The 22,796-nt window shown below is 40.4% G+C and overlaps 1 protein-coding gene across 1 annotated transcript; it reads right to left on the bottom strand.

The window, feature by feature from the left end:
- Positions 1-2,499: 2,499 nt before the first annotated feature.
- On the bottom strand, positions 2,500-3,795 carry LOC140861780 (uncharacterized). Its single transcript, XM_073264789.1, has 2 exons — positions 3,521-3,795; positions 2,500-3,247 (listed from the first exon to the last, which is right to left on the bottom strand). The coding sequence occupies exons 1-2, from the start codon at positions 3,793-3,795 to the stop codon at positions 2,500-2,502; spliced, it is 1,023 nt and encodes a 340-aa protein (XP_073120890.1).
- Between the last annotated feature and the right edge of the window lie 19,001 nt (positions 3,796-22,796).

Genomic DNA, 22,796 nt, shown 5'->3' with positions numbered 1-22,796 from the left:
TGATTATGTTATGTTATTATACATATTTTAATATATGAATCCATTAATTTCACGATTATGTTAGATAATTATACATATTTTGATATAGAAATCAACTGATTTAATGATTATGTTATGTTATTATACATATTTTAATATATGAATCAATTAAATTCACGATTATGTTAGATAATTATACATATTTTGAAATAGAAATCAACTGATTTAATGATTATGTTATGTTATTATAAATCCATTAATTTCATGATTATGTTAGATAATTATACATATTTTGATATAGAAATCAACTGATTTAATGATTATGTTATGTTATTATACATATTTTAATATATGAATCCATTAATTTCACCATTATGTTAGATAATTATACATATTTTGAAATAGAAATCAACTGATTTAATGATTATGTTATGTTATTATACATATTTTAATATATGAATCCATTAATTTCACGATTATGTTAGATAATTATACATATTTTGATATAGAAATCAACTGATTTAATGATTATGTTATGTTATTATACATATTTTAATATATGAATCAATTAATTTCACGATTATGTTAGATAATTATACATATTTTGAAATAGAAATCAACTGATTTAATGATTATGTTATGTTATTATACATATTTTAATATATGAATCCATTAATTTCACGATTATGTTAGATAATTATACATATTTTGAAATAGAAATCAACTGATTTAATATTATGTTATGTTATTATACATATTTTAATATATGAATCAATTAATTTCACGATTATGTTAGATAATTATACATATTTTGATATAAAAATCAACTGATTTAATGATTATGTTGATCGACAAAAAAAGAAGAGTAGCCCCCCTAGAACCTGGCAAAGTAATTATCAATGGACCTACCCCCCAACCTAGAGTAGCTAGATGGGTTATCACTATACGAAATGAAGCAGCGGCTAGCACGCTAAGCTAAGATCAACCACTTGGAGAACGCGGTGCATTAAAAAACTGCGGATAAGTAAAGAAATGGTCAAAAAGAGGCTGGATAACCGAGGCAAGTAAACTATGGTTGCCCACTGATCTGATCATAGGTGAAATCCCTCCAAGATCCCCCAATGGAACACTGACCTACTCTCGATGTACTGCTTATTCACCTTCCTGGGATCACAGCTCCATGATGGGGCACAAGACCAACCAATACAATAGGAATGCTAGTAACACTCGGCAAATGTAGGGGAGATAAAGTATTCATGCTATTACCTATGGTCCAGGACAGAAAACCCCCAGAAGGAAAAACAAGGTCTTTCTTTATGTTATTATATATATTTTAATATATGAATCAATTAATTTCACGATTATGTTAGATAATTATACATATTTTGAAATAGAAATCAACTGATTTAATGATTATGTTATGTTATTATACATATTTTAATATATGAATCAATTAATTTTACGATTATATTAGATAATTATACATATTTTGAAATAAAAATCAACTGATTTAATGATTATGTTATATTATTATACATATTTTAATATATGAATCCATTAATTTTACGATTATGTTAGATAATTATACATATTTTGATATAGAAATCAACTGATTTAATGATTATGTTATGTTATTATACATATTTTAATATATGAATCCATTAATTTCACGATTATGTTAGATAATTATACATATTTTGATATAGAAATCAACTGATTTAATGATTATGTTATGTTATTATACATATTTTAATATATGAATCAATTAATTTCACGATTATGTTTGATAATTATACATATTTTGATATAGAAATCAACTGATTTAATGATTATGTTATGTTATTATACATATTTTAATATATGAATCCATTAATTTCACGATTATGTTAGATAATTATACATATTTTGATATAGAAATCAACTGATTTTTTGGTAGACAATGACAGACCATGTTAAACCATTGACATTTTTTGATACAGACCATGGTAGACCATAGATAATTTTTTGGTAGACCATGACAGACCATGTTAGACCATTGATATTTTTTGATACAGACCATGGCAGACCATGGTAGACCATGGCAGGCCATTGGCATTTTCGGTACAGACCATGGAGATTAGGTAGACCACGGTAGATCATAGATAATTTTTTGGTAGACCATGACAGACCATGTTAGGCCATTGACATTTTTTGGTATAGACCATGGAGATTAGATAGACCATGGTAGACCATAGATAATTTTTTGGAAGACCATGACAGACCATGTTAGACCATTGACATTTTTTGATACAGACCATGGTAGACCATGGCAGACCATTGACATTTTTGGTACAGACCATGGAGATTTGTCTTGCTGGACCAAGACAATCGAGACATAATGATGCATATTTTAACACAAAAATCAACTTATTTCACGAGTATATTATATAATAATACATGTTTTAACAATCGAATACACTAACTCACGATTATGAGATATAGTTTTACATGTTTTTGCAAAAGAATACAATCCTCTCGCTTCTACCTTTTGCTAAATTCACCAATAGAAGGAATTCTCTTCTGTTTTTTTCTACCTACTCTCTTCTCTAAACAAGGAGGTAGGACCACTGGAAAATTAATGTTACGTGGCCATTCACTTTCTTCGGGAACGGGATAGACAGTCTCTGAGTAAGCCATGCACCATGTCATCGTAGAATAATACTCTGAACACAATTGATATAAGTCAATCTTCGCTAACCAACTGGCTGCAATGGCATGAGAACATGGGACTCTATCAATATCAAAAACTCGGCAAGTGCATCTTTTAGATTCCAGGTCCACAATGGCCGAATGTCGACCACTCCGAACATCAAACTCAAGACGGCCCAATTCAAAAACTTGCATTCCCTGGGCATCAGTGAAACGGCTTCGAAGAATTCCCTCTATGGTTGGGGTCAGATTAGTGTTAGCTGCAACTGATGCGTTGCGATAGCGGACAAACCAAGATGATGTCAGTCTCTGCAAAGAATCTAAAAGTGAAATAATAGGAAGCTTCCTCTCTTCAAGTAGTCGAGCATTGATCGATTCAACCCCGTTTGTCGTCATAATATTGTAACGGGTATTTGGGCAATATGCTCGAGTCCATCGATCAAGTGTATCTCTCTCGTCCAAAAACTGTGCGGCCTCAGGATATCTCTTCCTAAAATCACTGTATGCAATATCAAACTCGTTTTGCTTATAAATTTTTGCAATTTGCAGAAAAAGTTCAACTGCACCCTTCTTTTTGCACCTGATTTTCAAGTTCTGGGATAAATGCCACGTACAATGGCCATGATGTGCATTTCTATAGACACTAGAAACCGCATTAATTATTCCCTGATGTCTGTCTGAAATTATCACCAGTTCATCCTCGTCTGGTACTACTTCTAACAACTTCGTCAAAAACCAACTCTACGAAAACGTAGACTCAACATCGACGATTCCCCACGCCACAGGATATTGGTGATAATTTCCATCTTGTGCGGATGCCACAAGTAAAACACCATTTTATTTTCCCTTCAACCATGTGCCATCAATTGATACAACTTTTCGCATGCTTCGATATCCCCTGACACATGCACCAAAAGCAAGAAACATATACTTGAATCGATTTTTCTCGTCAATACATATGTCTGTTATGCTTCCTCGATTCATCTTCTCAACCATGTGTAAATAACAAGGCAGTAAAGTAAAACTTTTGGTAGGATCACCTTTCAAAATATTGTCTGCTAGTTCTTTCCCTCTCCAAGCCTTGTAATATGATATATCAGCATTCATATTATTGCGTATCATCGCCATGACTGCTTTCGGGGCTATTGACACTGGATTACCTTGGAAAGTATTCACCAACATATCACGAACAATAGCCGAACTAGCTCCGCGTATTCTCTTTGAAACGACCCTAACTCTATAATAAATAAATATGCGGAAATTTTTTTTTTTTTATACTTACTAAATAAAATATGTACATATATGCCCATACATATATGCACAGAATAAAAATATTTAAAATGAATAAACAAATAAATACTTAAATAAAAATGCATTCTTAAAAATATAATAAATATCTGAGTCAAACATTAATTAAAAATATACTGCATAAGTAAATAAAAGTTTGCATGCACTGAAAATATTAAATAAATATTCTAGACCCTCAATCACTGAAAATAATAAAAATGTATCATGCTGACAAAAACAATGACATGCATAGCGACTCAGAATATTTCACGGTCACGGGGCCACTGCATGCATGCTCATACGTCCTCGCCTCCGGTGGGTACAATGTCATCCTCAACGTACTCACCTGCACCATACCAGTGTAGTGAGCCTAGAGGCCCAACATGCTAACATAACAAGGGTTTAAAATAATTTAAACCAATTTAATACTAATACATACATATACATGAATGAGCATGCTTAAAAATTACATAACATAACTTACTTAAATAAACATATTACATAACATAATACATAACATTATTGAGCAATTTATTTTCTAACATAGCATGGTTGTATCCGTAGTGTAACCTTAAATCATACATTAAATACTGATCAGCGTGGAAACCTACGTACGTGGCCGGTGACGAATCACCTCTTAAATTGGCAGTAAACTGCCCTTCAATCATATGGGGACGAATCCCCCTTAAATTGTCACACTACTTCAACTTCCAACATAAAATATTTTTATTGCTCAACTTAAACATTAAATCATGCATAAAATATTATTTCATGAATGCATGTACTTGAATAAAATGTGTGTCCATCATATATATTTAATTTAATTTCTTATTAACATATAAATATTAAAATAACTCAAATGCATAAAAATAATTAAATATATAATCAGGACACATGCAAATTTTCTCATGGATGGTCCTGGACTGCTGGCCCTACACACAAGCCCATTAACTTAAATCTGGTCCATTAACATACTTAAGCCCAATATCTTAAACTTTAAGCCCAAATAATTATTCTAAGCCCAATTAAATTAATAAAGCCCATTAAAATACACTAAGCCCAATAACAACTTAAACTGGCCCAATGGGCCCAAAAACCCAAAGACTGGCCCATTAACTTTTATGGGCCAAAATCCCATAAAATAAATGGACTAACTTAATTAAAATTTTAAAAGTCCAAATAAAATTATTTGGGAGTCCAAATAATTTTATTTCAATTTATTTGACTCAAAAACACATAAATTTGTAAAATACTTTAAAAATAAAATACTCGAGCCCGGCCCACCAAACCCGGACCCGGACTCACTAACCCGACCCACTACCTAACCGACCCGACCCGGACCACTCAGAACCGACCCAGACCCCTAACCCAACCCAACCCGATCCCCCCTCTCCCATTGCTTCTCGGCCGAGAGCAGCAGCCATTCCATGGCTGCTGCCGGCCGGCTCCGGCCGCCCCTGGCCGGAGCGCCGCCGCCCGGACGTAGCCCACGTCCGGGCGGACCAAACCCAGTCAGGCCCGAACCCCCATGCACCCTGAACCGCCAAGGCCGAGCCTCCTTCCTGCCAACCCTAAACCTGCACCTGTCTCGGCCGAGCTGCTATATTGGCTACCCTGGGCTCGTTTGGCTCGAGCCATTCGAGCCACTCGAGTCCAGGCCGTCCCCCACCCTCCTAGGACCTTGACCAACAGACCTACCATCCATAGTTAACCCCAAAAACGTGGTCATGAACAAGAGGAACAAGGAACAAAGCACATACATACAATACCATTATCGTTTTCTGAAAATCTTTAAAATTTTGATGCATAACACTACACACACGTAAACTAACTGAGATGGTACGAAAATTTTAAGAAGGAATCATGCCTTTCACCGTAGATGACGAGAAGCACGAACGTGGGACGGTTCCGGGACGACGGAATGATGACTCGGCTTGAAAACCACACGAATTGAGGCTATGGAGTCCTTGGAGAATGCTATCTGATGAAGAATATGGAGAATGGAGGGGAGGTAGGCGGCTGATGCTAGGAGAATGGCGTAGGGTTTGGGGATTATTTTAGGTAGATAAGGGTTTAATAATTAAAATAGGAAGATAATAACATAATTAAAATAATCCCAACTTTAAAAATAATAATACTAACATAAATATTATAAAATCTCGAAATAATAATTTTAGGGAATTTTAAAGATAATAAAAAGTCAATATTTTGGCTTAATTTGAATAAAAATGGACTCCTAAAATTAAATAAAATTAAATACTTAAAATTTTGAGATAATAGGACTCAAAATAATATTTTAAGGCTCTAAAAAGGCTCATAAAATAATTTGGCTAAAAAGTTGTCATCTCGTCTGTCCACGGTCCCGTCTATGCGATCAAATAATAAAAATACTAAAAATCATAAAAATCACTAATTATGAGTTAAATGCTTAAAAATAAATTAAATCATGCATAAATAATTCACATAATTATTTAACCCATAAATCATAAATTTAAATAATTAAATATCCTAATTATGCAGGCGGATTTATGTAATTAAAAATACCGGGTGTTACAATTCTCCCCCCCTTAAATTGAATTTCGTCCTCGAAATTAAAGTACTTACCCGAACATCTCCGGGTAGCGAGTCCTCATATCCTCCTCGGTCTCCCAAGTAGCTTCCTCCTCCGAGTGATTCAGCCACTGGACTCTGACCATCGGTATGACCCGCGTCCTAAGCCTCCGCTCCTCTCTAGCCAAAATCCGCACTGGTCTCTCCTCGTAAACAAGATCTGGTGGCAACTGTAAGGGCTCAAAATCCAACACATGCGACGGATTGGAGACATATCTCCGAAGCATGGATACATGGAAAACGTTGTGCACTGCCGCTAGCCCTGGAGGTAGAGCTAAACGATAGGCCAACGTGCCAACTCGCTCCAAGATCTCGAATGGCCCTATGTATCTCGGATTAAGCTTGCCTCTCCGCCCAAAACGCGCTACTCCCTTCATAGGTGACACCTTCAGGAATACGTGATCACCTACCGCGAACTCCAAATCGCGTCGTCTGGCATCCGCATAACTCTTCTGCCGACTCTGCGCTGTCCTCATCCTGTCTCGAATCTGCGTCACAATGTCAGCTGTCTGCTGCACAATCTCTGGACCCAACAAAATCCTCTCTCCAACCTCATCCCAATGCACCGGAGATCTGCATCTCCTCCCGTAGAGTGCTGCATATGGAGCCATACCTATAGACGACTGAAAGCTGTTGTTATAGGTAAACTCCACTAATGGCAGTCTAGTCTCCCAAGATCCTCGAAAATCGATGACACAAGCTCTCAAAAGATCCTCGAGAACCTGGATCACTCTCTCGGACTGACCATCTGTCTGGGGATGAAAAGCTGTACTGAACAAAAGTCTAGTCCCCAAAGCTGTGTGCAGACTCTTCCAAAACGCTGAGGTGAACCTCGGATCTCTGTCTGACACGATAGACACTGGTATGCCATGCAGTCTAACAATCTCTCTGATGTAAAGCTCTGCATACTGTGTCAAGGTGTAAGTAGTCCTTACCGGCAAGAAATGAGCTGACTTGGTGAGTCTATCCACAATCACCCAAATCGCTGTACACCCTCTGGTACTCCTCGGTAAGCCAACCACAAAGTCCATCGTAATGTTCTCCCACTTCCATTCCGGAATGGGGAGAGGTCTAAGAAGTCCTGCTGGACGCTGATGCTCTGCCTTGACTTGCTGACAAGTCAAGCACTCTGACACCACCCTCCCGATGTCACTCTTCATCCCGGGCCACCAATACAATAGTTGCAAGTCCTTGTACATCTTCGTACTTCCGGGGTGAATGGAGTACGGAGATGCGTGAGCCTCTGTCAAAATCTCAGCTCGCAACTGATCGATGTTCGGTACCCACATCCTCCCACGGTACTGAACGATGCCATCCTACACTGTATATAAGAGATTTCCTCTAGCCTCATCTCTCTGTCTCCATCGCTGTAACTCCTCATCAGTGGACTGCCCCTCTCTAATCCGATCTCGCAGAACTGGCTGCACCGTCAACACTGACAAGCTCGGTGCATGGCCACTCGGATAGCACTCCAAACCAAATCTCTGAATCTCGGTCTGTAGTGGTAACTGCACAGTCAAACATGTTACCACTGATGACTTCCGACTCAAAGCATCGGCCACTACATTAGCTTTACCCGGATGGTAGCTAATGTCACAATCATAGTCCTTCACCAACTCCAACCATCTGCGCTGTCTCATGTTCAACTCCTTCTGGGTGAAGAAGTACTTGAGGCTCTTGTGATCGGTGAAAATCTTGCACTTCTCGCCGTAAAGATAGTGCCTCCAGATTTTCAAAGCGAAGACCACTGCTGCCAACTCCAAGTCATGCGTCGGGTATTTCTGCTCATGAATCTTCAACTGTCTCGACGCATACGCAATAACCTTACCACACTGCATAAGCACTGCGCCTAAACCAAGTTTAGACGCGTCGGTGTAAACCACTAACTCCTCGTGTGGTACTGTCATCGCTAACACTGGTGCTGTAGTGAGTGCTTCCTTCAGCTGATCGAAGCTCCTCTGACAGTCTGAACTCCATATAAACTTCGCATTCTTCTTGGTCAAGGAAGTCAAGGGTACTGCAATAGAGGAAAAACCCTTGATGAACTTCCTGTAGTATCCGGCCAAACCCAAGAAACTGCGAATCTCTGAAGCATTCTTCGGAATGCCCCAATTCTGCACTGCCTCCACTTTAGACTGATCGACTGCAACTCCATCTCTCGAAATAATGTGACCAAGAAATGCCACCTGCTCAAGCCAAAACTCGCACTTGCTGAACTTGGCATACAACCGATGCTCCCTCAAAGTCTGCAATGCGGTCTGAAGGTGCTGTCTATGCTCCTCGATGCTCCTAGAATAGATCAAAATATCATCAATAAAGACTATGATGAACTGATCCAGATATGGCTGAAAGACTCGGTTCATGAGATCCATGAAAACCACTGGAGCATTGGTCAACCCAAATGGCATCACCAAGAACTCGTAATGCCCATATCGTGTCCGGAAAGCAGTCTTGGACACATCTGCATCCCTAACACGCAACTGATGGTAACCAGATCGCAGATCGATCTTGGAGAACACTGAAGCTCCCTGCAACTGGTCAAACAAGTCCTCTATCCTCGGCAGTGGATACTTGTTCTTCACTGTGACTCTGTTAAGCTCTCGGTAATCGATGCACAGTCTCATACTGCCATCCTTCTTCTTCACAAACAACACCGGAGCTCCCCAAGGAGAAAAGCTAGGTCGAACAAAGCCTTTCTCTAACAACTCCTGAATCTGCTCCTTCAACTCTTTCATCTCGGTAGGAGCAAGCCTGTACGGTGCCTTAGAGATAGGCACGGTGTCTGGCACTAAGTCAATACTGAACTCCACCTCTCTCACTGGTGGAATTCCTGCCACATCCTCTGGAAAGACATCCGGAAAGTCACGAACCACCTCTAACTCTGATAATGATCTGCTAGATGGCTCTGAAGTCGTGACAATACTCGCTAGAAACCCCTGACAACCCCGTCTCAACAACTTCCTCGCCTGAATATAGGATATCACCTGAGGAATATCACTGCTCTGAGATGCATGAAAAGTGAACGGGTCGCCCCCTGTAGGTCTCACTGACACTGATCTCCGACGAAAATCAATCGAAGCTCCATTGACTGTCAACCAGTCCATACCCAAAATAAGATCAAAACCACTCAAAGGCAAGACTACTACATCTGCTCGAATGGAGTGTCCCTGCAGCTCTAACTCCAGTCCTCGAATAACCTTCGAGGTAGACATAATCTGCCCTGACGGCATAGTAACATCATACCCGCTGTCACTACTCTCAGGTGTGATGCCTACCCGCCTGATAAACTCCAGGGAGATAAACGAATGCGTAGCTCCTGAATCTAGCAACGCAAACGTGGAGTTGCCTCCAACTAGAATTCTCCCGGTGATCAAGGAGGTGTCAGGATCGACCTCCTCAGCCTGCATCACGAACACCCTACCAGCGGTGTTCTTCTTCCTGGGGCAGTTAGCAATCTGATGCCCCGGCTCTCTGCAGTGGAAGCAAACTCCTGCTCCCAGTAGGCAAGGTCCCGAATGCATCTTCTGGCACTTCGGGCAAGTGGGATGAGCTATGGAATTAGGGGCCCCGCCCCTCTGCTGCTGCTGCGGCCTCTGCTGCTGTGGCCTCTGCTGCTGATTCGGGCCCTTAGCCGGCCCTGTATACTGCTTCTTCGCAGGTGGCTGCGAAGATGGTCGCTGATATCCTGTCTGTACAAACTGCCTCTTGCCCTGCTGCTCTCTCTGGATCGCTCTCCGACCCTCCTCAGAACGCAAGGCCCTGCTGACTGCAGACTCATATGTAAACACGTCTGCCATGCGCACGTCATGCCTGATCTCAGCCTTCAGGCCCTCAACAAACTGTCGCAGCTTCTCCTGCGGACTATCAGCAATCATGGGCACAAAACGACAGCCCCTCTCAAACTGGCTTATGTACTCCACCACAGATCTGTCCCCCTGACGGAGACTCATGAACTCTCGGATCATGCGACTGCGCACATCCTCAGTGAAATATTTGGCGTAGAAGATACGCCTGAACTCAGCCCATGTCAGAGTAGGTAGATGGACTCCTCGTACTGCACCCTCCCACCATGAGGCTGCATCGCCTCGCATCATGTATGTAGCACAGCTCACCCTGTCGGCGTCTGTGATCCCCATATAGTCAAAGATGGACTCCAAAGATCGAATCCATCCCTCAGCCACCAACGGATCGGTGGTCCCCAAAAACTCCTTAGGCCCCTTCTTCTGGAACCTCTCGGCGACGTCCTCCTCGTGGGACAGTCTGGGACGGGCTGCCTGCTGCTCCAGCAAGGCAGTAATACCCGCCATCATCGTGGCACTGGCCTGCTCCAGTGCTGTCATGGGGTGCTGCTGAGGTGGCGGTGGAGGTGGAGGTGGATGTGGAGGTCTCCCACGTCGATTCACCTGTCTGGGAGGCATTCTGCACCACCACATATTTATTTACGTAAATCGCCATGCATAACTAAGTGTTTTAAAATTAATGCTAACTTAAATCCTAAAAATTAAATCATACTATAAACACTTAAAACTTACAGACCGGTAGCGTGGATTTCTGAGCTCGCATAGCAGTAATGACCCCTCCAAGAACCGTGCTCTGATACCAACTGAAACGACCCTAACTCTATAATAAATAAATATGCGGAAATTTTTTTTTTTTTATACTTACTAAATAAAATATGTACATATATGCCCATACATATATGCACAGAATAAAAATATTTAAAATGAATAAACAAATAAATACTTAAATAAAAATGCATTCTTAAAAATATAATAAATATCTGAGTCAAACATTAATTAAAAATATACTGCATAAGTAAATAAAAGTTTGCATGCACTGAAAATATTAAATAAATATTCTAGACCCTCAATCACTGAAAATAATAAAAATGTATCATGCTGACAAAAACAATGACATGCATAGCGACTCAGAATATTTCACGGTCACGGGGCCACTGCATGCATGCTCATACGTCCTCGCCTCCGGTGGGTACAATGTCATCCTCAACGTACTCACCTGCACCATACCAGTGTAGTGAGCCTAGAGGCCCAACATGCTAACATAACAAGGGTTTAAAATAATTTAAACCAATTTAATACTAATACATACATATACATGAATGAGCATGCTTAAAAATTACATAACATAACTTACTTAAATAAACATTACATAACATAATACATAACATTATTGAGCAATTTATTTTCTAACATAGCATGGTTGTATCCGTAGTGTAACCTTAAATCATACATTAAATACTGATCAGCGTGGAAACCTACGTACGTGGCCGGTGACGAATCACCTCTTAAATTGGCAGTAAACTGCCCTTCAATCATATGGGGACGAATCCCCCTTAAATTGTCACACTACTTCAACTTCCAACATAAAATATTTTTATTGCTCAACTTAAACATTAAATCATGCATAAAATATTATTTCATGAATGCATGTACTTGAATAAAATGTGTGTCCATCATATATATTTAATTTAATTTCTTATTAACATATAAATATTAAAATAACTCAAATGCATAAAAATAATTAAATATATAATCAGGACACATGCAAATTTTCTCATGGATGGTCCTGGACTGCTGGCCCTACACACAAGCCCATTAACTTAAATCTGGTCCATTAACATACTTAAGCCAATATCTTAAACTTTAAGCCCAAATAATTATTCTAAGCCCAATTAAATTAATAAAGCCCATTAAAATACACTAAGCCCAATAACAACTTAAACTGGCCCAATGGGCCCAAAAACCCAAAGACTGGCCCATTAACTTTTATGGGCCCAAAATCCCATAAAATAAATGGACTAACTTAATTAAAAATTTTAAAAGTCCAAATAAAATTATTTGGGAGTCCAAATAATTTTATTTCAATTTATTTGACTCAAAAACACATAAATTTGTAAAATACTTTAAAAATAAAATACTCGAGCCCGGCCCACCAAACCCGGACCCGGACTCACTAACCCGACCCACTACCTAACCGACCCGACCCGGACCACTCAGAACCGACCCAGACCCCTAACCCAACCCAACCCGATCCCCCCTCTCCCATTGCTTCTCGGCCGAGAGCAGCAGCCATTCCATGGCTGCTGCCGGCCGGCTCCGGCCGCCCCTGGCCGGAGCGCCGCCGCCCGGACGTAGCCCACGTCCGGGCGGACCAAACCCAGTCAGGCCCGAACCCCCATGCACCCTGAACCGCCAAGGCCGAGCCTCCTTCCTGCCAACCCTAAACCTGCACCTGTCTCGGCCGAGCTGCTATATTGGCTACCCTGGGCTCGTTTGGCTCGAGCCATTCGAGCCACTCGAGTCCAGGCCGTCCCCCACCCTCCTAGGACCTTGACCAACAGACCTACCATCCATAGTTAACCCCAAAAACGTGGTCATGAACAAGAGGAACAAGGAACAAAGCACATACATACAATACCATTATCGTTTTCTGAAAATCTTTAAAATTTTGATGCATAACACTACACACACGTAAACTAACTGAGATGGTACGAAAATTTTAAGAAGGAATCATGCCTTTCACCGTAGATGACGAGAAGCACGAACGTGGGACGGTTCCGGGACGACGGAATGATGACTCGGCTTGAAAACCACACGAATTGAGGCTATGGAGTCCTTGGAGAATGCTATCTGATGAAGAATATGGAGAATGGAGGGGAGGTAGGCGGCTGATGCTAGGAGAATGGCGTAGGGTTTGGGGATTATTTTAGGTAGATAAGGGTTTAATAATTAAAATAGGAAGATAATAACATAATTAAAATAATCCCAACTTTAAAAATAATAATACTAACATAAATATTATAAAATCTCGAAATAATAATTTTAGGGAATTTTAAAGATAATAAAAAGTCAATATTTTGGCTTAATTAGAATAAAAATGGACTCCTAAAATTAAATAAAATTAAATACTTAAAATTTTGAGATAATAGGACTCAAAATAATATTTTAAGGCTCTAAAAAGGCTCATAAAATAATTTGGCTAAAAAGTTGTCATCTCGTCTGTCCACGGTCCCGTCTATGCGATCAAATAATAAAAATACTAAAAATCATAAAAATCACTAATTATGGGTTAAATGCTTAAAAATAAATTAAATCATGCATAAATAATTCACATAATTATTTAACCCATAAATCATAAATTTAAATAATTAAATATCCTAATTATGCAGGCGGATTTACGTAATTAAAAATACCGGGTGTTACACTCTTACTTCTCCCTGTCAAATCACAAGTGTGTGTATTGCAATATGTTCGAATGGAGAATGCATGTGAATCTTTAATCTTTGAGGTCCAGATTCTCCACTTACAATCAGCCACTATACATTTTACAGCATACACTATATGACTACTTTTTACTGTCTCAAATTCAAAACATGCTTCCAAACTGATCCTTCTTAACACCTTTTTCACTGCATCTCTGTTTGGAAATTCTTGACCAACAAATAAGTTTGAACCATCTGTGAATGAAAATGTGTCGTTAACAATATCCACATTTGCAACCACATCTTCCTCATTTCTTGCAATCACAATTGTCTCATTATTTGCAATCACAATTGCCTCACTATCAATATCCACATTTTCAACCACATCTGCTTCATTTCTTGCAATCACAACTGCTTTATTACTTGCAATCACAATTGTCTCGCTATCAATATCCACATTTGCAACCACAACTGCCTCACTATTTTCAACCACATCTGCCTCATCAAAAGCCTCACTGATATTATTACGATCCAAAGAAACAATATTCAAATCAAAATAATCATCATAAGAGGTTTGATCGTTATAATTAGTATTGCCTTCATCAATACCAACTTCATGCACGTTATCAAAAACATCCAAAAAACCAACATGTTCAATTTCAACTTTGAGCACTGGCCTCGTTTTGGGACAACCAAAATACAGATATGCTTTCAAATCTTGGTCATTATCGATATAGATCGGTTGAATGTTGCATGTCAACTCTAGAAGGTAACTCAACCTCAGGTTGGCAGACTCTTCTATTTTCCCAGTTCTATATAGTTCACGATTTAAATTTTCAAGAAAAAAAAAATCACCATCTACTGGAATAGCAGCAAACTTTGAATTGGGCCCTGGATTCCATTTATATATGTTATCTTCACTCGCTTCCCATCGACCATCGAAATGAACAACAATAACCGTAGGCATAACCTACAAAATTCACAAAAATAATGAGAATAAGACTATTTTAATTACCAAAAATAACAAAAATTCTCCATGGTCTAGCATGGTCTACCCATGGTCTATCAATAGAGTTTATGGTCGACCAAAAGAAAGTTCTCAGTCTCAGTCCCAGAACTCTTTGGGTCGACCAAAAAATTCTCCGAGATCACCAATAAAATCAAACTCAGCTTATTCCAACACATCATTTTTTAATCCACACTTGCTAAATGAAAAAAAAAACTTAAATCGTATTAATGCTTACATTCAACAACAATGGAGAAAACTTGCGCTTGTACTGAGATAAGTTTCTTCAAATACAGATGAATGGGAAATAGACAATGTTTGAAATAGATTAGGTCTTCTTCACAGCTCAAGGATCGGAGCAGCCACGTGAAGAGAAAAATGAAGAAGATGACAGCCCCAAGTTTTTCTTGCGGGAAAATAAAATAGGGCAAATTGCGGAAAAGAATCGAATAAAACTGTTAGGATTGTTAATTAGTTTAACTAATTAACTTATTAGGTTTAATTTTAATTTACCTGAGTCAACTCCCTTTTTTTTAAAAAAAGAAGTCAACATCCTTTTTTTTTAAATACTCCCCAAAGTAATCATATGTTTTTAACCAGCCCTTACTTTGGGGAGTATTTAAAAAAAAAGGATGTTGACTTCTTTTTTTAAAAAAAAGGGAGTTGACTCAGGTAAATTAAAATTAAACCTAATAAGTTAATTAGTTAAACTAATTAACAATCCTAACAGTTTTATTCGATTCTTTCCCGCAATTTGCCCTATTTTATTTTCCCGTAAGAAAAACTTGGGGCTGTCATCTTCTTCATTTTTATCTTCACGTGGCTGCTCCGATCCTTGAGCTGTGAAGAAGACCTAATCTATTTCAAACATTGTCTATTTCCCATTCATCTGTATTTGAAGAAACTTATCTCAGTACAAGCGCAAGTTTTCTCCATTGTTGTTGAATGTAAGCATTAATACGATTTAAGTCTTTTTTTTTTTTCATTTAGCAAGTGTGGATTAAAAAATGATGTGTTGGAATAAGCTGAGTTTGATTTTATTGATGATCTCGGAGAATTTTTTTGTCGACCCAAAGAGTTCTGGGACTGAGACTGAGAACTTTCTTTTGGTCGACCATAAACTCTATTGATAGACCATGGGTAGACCATGCTAGACCATGGAGAATTTTTGTTATTTTTGGTAATTACAATAGTATTATTCTCATTATTTTTGTGAATTTTGTAGGTTATGACTACAGTTATTGTTGTTCATTTCGATGGTCGATGGGAAGCGAGTGAAGATAACATATATAAATGGAATCCAGGGCCCAATTCAAAGTTTGCTGCTATTCCAGTAGATGGTGATTTTTTTTTTTCTTGAAAATTTAAATCGTGAACTATATAGAACTGGGAAAATAGAAGAGTCTGCCAACCTGAGGTTGAGTTACCTTCTAGAGTTGACGTGCAACATTCAACCGATCTATATCGATAATGACCAAGATTTGAAAGCATATCTGTATTTTGGTTGTCCCAAAACAAGGCCCGTGCTCAAAGTTGAAATTGAACATGTTGGTTTTTTGGATGTTTCTGATAACGTTCATGAAATTGGTATTGATGAAGGCAATACTGATTATAACGATCAAACCTCTTATGATGATTATTTTGATTTGAATATTGTTTCTTTGGATCTTAATAATATCAGTGAGGCTTTTGATGAGGCAGATGTGGTTGCAAATATTGAGGGAGTTGTGGTTGCAAATGTGGATATTGATAGCGAGACAATTGTGATTGCAAGTAATGAAGCAGTTGTGATTGCAAGAAATGAAGCAGATGTGGTTGAAAATGTGGATATTGATAGTGAGGCAATTGTGATTGCAAATAATGAGACAATTGTGATTGCAAGAAATGAGGAAGATGTGGTTGCAAATGTGGATATTGTTAACGACACATTTTTATTCACAGATGGTTCAAACTTATTTGTTGGTCAAGAATTTCCAAACAGAGATGCAGTGAAAAAGGTGTTAAGAAGGATCAGTTTGGAAGCATGTTTTGAATTTGAGACAGTAAAAAGTAGTCATATAGTGTATGCTGTAAAATGTATAGTGGCTGATTGTAAGTGGAGAATCTGGACCTCAAAGATTAAAGATTCACATGCATTCTCCATTCGAACATATTGCAATACACACACTTGTGATTTGACAGGGAGAAGTAAGAGAATACGCGAAGCTAGTTCGGCTGTTGTTCGTGATATGTTGGTGAATACTTTCCAAGGTAATCCAGTGTCAATAGCCCCGAAAGCAGTCATGGCGATGATACGCAATAATATGAATGCTGATATATCATATTACAAGGCTTGGAGAGGGAAAGAACTAGCAGACAATATTTTGAAAGGTGATCCTACCAAAAGTTTTACTTTACTGCCTTGTTATTTACACATGGTTGAGAAGATGAATCGAGGAAGCATAACAGACATATGTGTTGACGAGAAAAATCGATTCAAGTATATGTTTCTTGCTTTTGGTGCATGTGTCAGGGGATATCGAAGCATGCGAAAAGTTGTATCAATTGATGGCACATGGTTGAAGGGAAAATACAATGGTGTTTTACTTGTGGCATCCGCACATGATGGAAATTATCACCAATATCCTGTGGCGTGGGAAATCGTCGATGTTGAGTCTACGTTTTCGTGGAGTTGGTTTTTGACGAAGTTGTTAGAAGTAGTACCAGACGAGGATGAACTGGTGATAATTTCAGACAGACATCAGGGAATAATTAATGCGATTTCTAGTGTCTATAGAAATGAACATCATGGCCATTGTACGTGGCATTTATCCCAGAACTTGAAAATTAGGTGCAAAAAGAAGGGTGCAACGGAACTGTTTCTGCAAATTGCAAAAATTTATAAGCAAAACGAGTTTGATATTGCATACAGTGATTTTAGGAAGAGATATCCTGAGGCCGCACAGTTTTTGGACGAGAGAGATACACTTGATCGATGGACTCGAGCATATTGCCCAAATACCCGTTACAATATTATGACGACAAACGGGGTTGAATCGATCAATGCTCGACTACTTGAAGAGAGGAAGCTTCCTATTTAGATTCTTTGCAGAGACTGACATCATCTTGGTTTGTCCGCTATCGCAACGAATCAGTTGCAGCTAATACTAATCTGACCCCAACCATAGAGGGAATTTTTAGTGACCCTTACCCGGATCACCTACTAAACAGAACTTAGGCATGCAATTAACTTAATGAAACAGATATCAGAATAAAACTGCGGAATCCATAAACAAAATATACAATCCCAAATAAAGGAATCTGTAATTTATCCAATAATATACAATCAAATCGAATAGCTGTATAAACCCAAACAACAGTAATAAAACCTAAGCGAAGCTCCAGCTGGCCAACCACTGACTAGCCCCTCCTGGATCCACCCTCCTCGTCCAATCGCAAACCTGCCCCATGGAATAGGGTGTCCAGAAAATACAGAGTACGAGACGTGAGCATAAAACGCTCAGTGCGAGAGTATGAGTATACATGCATGCAAAGTGAACTCCCTATAGACTCGAGGTCAAGGATCAGATAACAGAGACAGACCGGGCCCTGGTATGTAGCACGCTGTGCCGTCGCTTCAGGAGGTGGCTCCCATACCGAGATAACCGTGGATATGCCGGACCCAAATCGATGGAAGTCCATCCACAACAGGATAGGGTACAACCCTACTAACAGACATCTCGAAAGAGATACAGCAAGATGAAAATGAATGCAGCATAATATCATGGCATATAAATCATGCAGTCACAGAATACATGCATACTCAGTCAGGATATCTCGAACAGTACTTTCGTACCTCAATACAGTGCAAGCTCTACCAACTCTAGGTCCACGCCTATAGTCTGCTCTACACTGCCAAATGATACTACTATCATTAAAGTGCTCTAAAAGCCTTAACTAAGCTATTGCATACTCCTAAATATTTATAGGAAGCAAAAGTTATACCTTCGTCCGTCGTTAGCCCTTTGATGTCGATGCCTCCAGAACTTGGTCACAACTCCGCTACGACTACCAAACGCCTCGCCGACCTCCGGACCAAGCCTAAGAAGACTAGAACAGCTCCAAAAGGACTAGAAAGGAAAGGAGAACTCGGAATTGGCAAATGAAAGTGAAGTCTCGGACTTCTATTTATAGACAACAATCGGAACTTCCGATCCTTGATCGGAACGTCCGAACCTCGATCGGAACGTCCGATCCTGCCATCGGAGCTTCCGAAAATCCTGATCTGCCACGTGTCAAAATATCACTAGTTGATTCCGGATAGGGGTGATCGGAGCCTCCGGTCCTGATCGGAGCTTCCGATCCAACCACACGTCATGCCTGACGTAATAACATCGGTGCCTCCGATCGCTCATCGGAGCTTTCGGTCCTGTTCGGAGCTTCCGATCGTGCCTTCGGAGCTTCCGATCCGTCCGATACCCAATTCAATTAATTAGCGTTAATCCTTTAATTACTCCATTAGGGTACGGGCTACTACATTCTCCCCCACTTAAGATGTTTCGTCCTCGAAATCAGATCTTAAGTACCGAATGCAAATACAGAAATCAGAAACATTCTTTATTCAAATCAAACGTTTACAGAGTTTGCAACTGAATACAACTTAAAGAATAAAATTAAAACAACTCAGGATGGTCTTTACGCATCCTGTCCTCAAGCTCCCAAGTAGCTTCCTCAGTGCCTCGGCGCTGCCACTGAACTAAAACCAAAGGAATGACTTTGTTCCGTAAAACCTTATCCTTATAATCCAGGATACGAAGTGGTTTCTCAACATAAGTCAAATCCTTGTCTACCTGAACCTCAGACCGCTGCAGAATATGAGATTCATCTGCCACATACCTTCTCAACAGAGATACGTGGAACACGTCGTGAATACTGGATAGATGCGGTGGCAAAGCTAGTCGATAAGCCAAATCTCCAATGCTCTCCAAGATCTCAAACGGACCGATAAATCTGGGAGACAACTTGCCTTTAAGGCCAAATCTGAGAATTTTGCGGAAAGATGACACTCTCAGAAACACTTTCTCCCCGACCTCGAACTGCAAGGGCCTACGCTTGATATTAGCATAGCTGGCCTGACGATCCTGTGCAGTCTTAATCCGTTTCTTGATTTGATCAACAATGTCTATCGCCTGCTGGATAAACTCCGGTCCCTCAGCTTGTCTCTCCCCCACTTCTTCCCAGAAGAGTGGAGTACGACAACGTCGCCTATACAACGCCTCAAAAGGTGCCATCCCAATACTAGTGTGATAGCTATTGTTGTACGCGAACTCGATCAACGGCAAATGATCCTGCCAGGCTGAACCAAAATCCATGACGCACGCTCTAAGCATATCCTCTAACGTACGGATAGTGCGCTCTGACTGACCATCAGTCTCCGGATGATAGGCTGTACTCAAACTGAGAGTAGTACCCATCGCACGCTGAACACTCCCCCAGAATCTAGAAGTAAACCTGGGGTCCCGATCACTGACAATGCTCACAGGCACTCCATAAAGTCGGGCAATCTCCTGAATGTACATCCGCGCCATGCGATCCACAGAGTACTCTCGGCTATAGGCAATGAAATGCGCTGACTTGGTGAGTCGGTCCACCACAACCCAGATAGCATCACAGTTCTTCGGGGATATCGGCAAATGGGTCACAAAGTCCATAGTGATAAACTCTCATTTCCATTCAGGAATAGGCAGACTGTGAAGCAATCCTCCAGGTCGTCGGTGCTCTGCCTTGACCTGTTGACACACCAAACATCTCGAAACAAACTGATAAACACTGCGTTTTATTCCCTTCCACCAGAAACGAGTACGTAGATCCTTGTACATCTTGTTGCTCCCAGGATGAATACTCAACTTAGTGCGATGCGCCTGAGACAAAATCTCCTCTCGCAACTCTTCATCCTGCGGAATCACAAGCCTACCAAACAAACACAGAAAGCCATCTGACTGATAATGAAATCCAGACGAGCTACCCTTGTTAGCTAGACGAGCTAAACGCTGGGTCTTCGAATCAGACATCTGAGCATCTCGGATCCGCGAATACAAGGCTGGCTCAGATAATATCGCAAACATCTGGATACTCTGCATACCTTTCTTATGCTTGAAGGTATAACCTGAAGTACAAAAGTCACTGATCGCACTAGACATCGAACAAGCCTGAAGTGCGGATAGTCGCACCTTGCGACTCAAAGCATCAGCGGTGAGATTAGCAGCTCCCGGATGGTACTTAATCTCGCAATCATAGTCTTTAAGCAAGTCCATCCAACGTCTCTGCCTCATGTTCAACTCCGCTTGAGTGAACAAATACTTGAGACTCTTATGGTCGGTGAAGATCTCAAATTTCTCGCCATACAGATAATGACGCCAGATCTTCAAAGCGAACACAATGGCTGCTAACTCCAAATCATGGACTGGATAATTTTCCTCATGAAGCTTCAGCTGTCTAGAAGCGTATGCGATCACATGCCCATTCTGAGTCAGGACATAACCTAACCCCTGAAGAGAAGCATCCGTGTAAACTACATACCCTCCAGATCCTGACGGTAATGCCAACACCGGCGCAGAAGTTAACCGCCGTCGAAGCTCACGAAAATTGTCCTCGCACTCGGAGGACCACTCGAAATCCACACCCTTGCGGGTAAGCTGCGTCAACGGTCGAGCTAACTGAGAGAAGTTCAGAATGAAGCGACGATAATACCCTGCTAGACCCAGAAAACTACGGATCTCAGCAACTGTCGTCGGACGCGACCAATTAAGTACCGCTTCAATCTTGCTTGGATCAACAGAAATCCCTTCCCTGGATATGATATGGCCAAGAAAGACCACTCTATCCATCCAGAACTCACACTTGCTCAGCTTGGCGTACAACTGCTCATCTCGAAGAGTCTGTAGTACCAACCGCAAGTGAGAAACACGCTCTTCCGTATTACGCGAATACACCAAGATATCGTCAATAAAGACCACGACAAACTTGTCCAAATACTCCCTGAAGACACGGTTAATCAAATCCATGAATATAGCCGGCGCATTAGTCAAACCAAATGGCATCACTAGGAACTCGTAATGCCCATAGCGAGTACGGAATGCAGTCTTGGCTATGTCCTGATCACGGACTCTCAACTGATGATACCCAGATCTCAAGTCAATCTTGGAGTAAACTGACGTGCCCTGCAGCTGATCGAACAAGTCATCAATACGAGGCAACGGATACTTGTTCTTCACAGTGACTCGATTCAGCTGCCGATAGTCAATGCACAGCCGCATCGACCCATCCTTCTTCTTCACGAAGAGAACAGGAGCTCCCCAAGGAGATACACTAGGACGAATGTACCCCTTGTCCAAAAGATCCTGTAGCTGATTCTTTAACTCACGCATCTCTGACGGAGCCAGACGATACGGTGCTCTAGAAATAGGCGAAGTACCCGGCATCAACTCTATGCCAAACTCGACTTCCCTAGCAGGAGGAAAACCCGGAATCTCATCAGGAAATACATCTGAAAATTCATCCACAACAGGAATGCTCTCTATCCCAATACTCTCAGCGGACAAATCAACTGCATAGATAAGGTAGCCTTCCCCGCCAGACTCCAGAGCTCGACAGACTCTCAAAGCTGATACCAAAGGCATCGGGGGTCGCGCTCCCTCACCATAGAAAAATCAGCTCTCACTCCCTTCCGGATGAAAGCGTACTAATCTCTGATAGCAGTCCACTGAAGCTCGATAGGTAGTCAACATATCTATTCCCAGAATGCAATCAAAGTCGTCCATCGCCAGGACCATGAGATTCGCTAACAGAATGTTCCCTTCGAACTCAAAAGGGCAACCCATCACTAGATGCTTAGCCAAAGCAGATTGGCCCATCGGAGTAGAAACAGACATCACTACGTCTAGTGCAATGCATGGTAACTTATGCCTCTTAACAAAACGTGCAGAAATGAAGGAATGAGATGCACCAGTGTCAATAAGTACAAGA

Source organism: Henckelia pumila, chromosome 4 (assembly GCF_033568475.1).
Source record: "Henckelia pumila isolate YLH828 chromosome 4, ASM3356847v2, whole genome shotgun sequence".
Classification (NCBI taxonomy): Eukaryota; Viridiplantae; Streptophyta; class Magnoliopsida; order Lamiales; family Gesneriaceae; genus Henckelia; species Henckelia pumila.
The sequence above is the reverse complement of the archived record's forward strand: the minus strand, read 5'-3'. Positions and strand labels throughout refer to the sequence as shown.

What these genes read in the sequence shown, in the direction of transcription:
- LOC140861780 (XM_073264789.1), bottom strand. Translation starts at nt 3,795, where the DNA reads ATGGCGATGATACGCAATAATATGAATGCTGATATATCATATTACAAG. An exon ending in GTATCAATTGATGGCACATG is followed by an intron (nt 3,248 to 3,520) that starts GTTGAAGGGAAA and finishes CTTGAAAATCAG; the next exon opens with GTGCAAAAAGAAGGGTGCAG.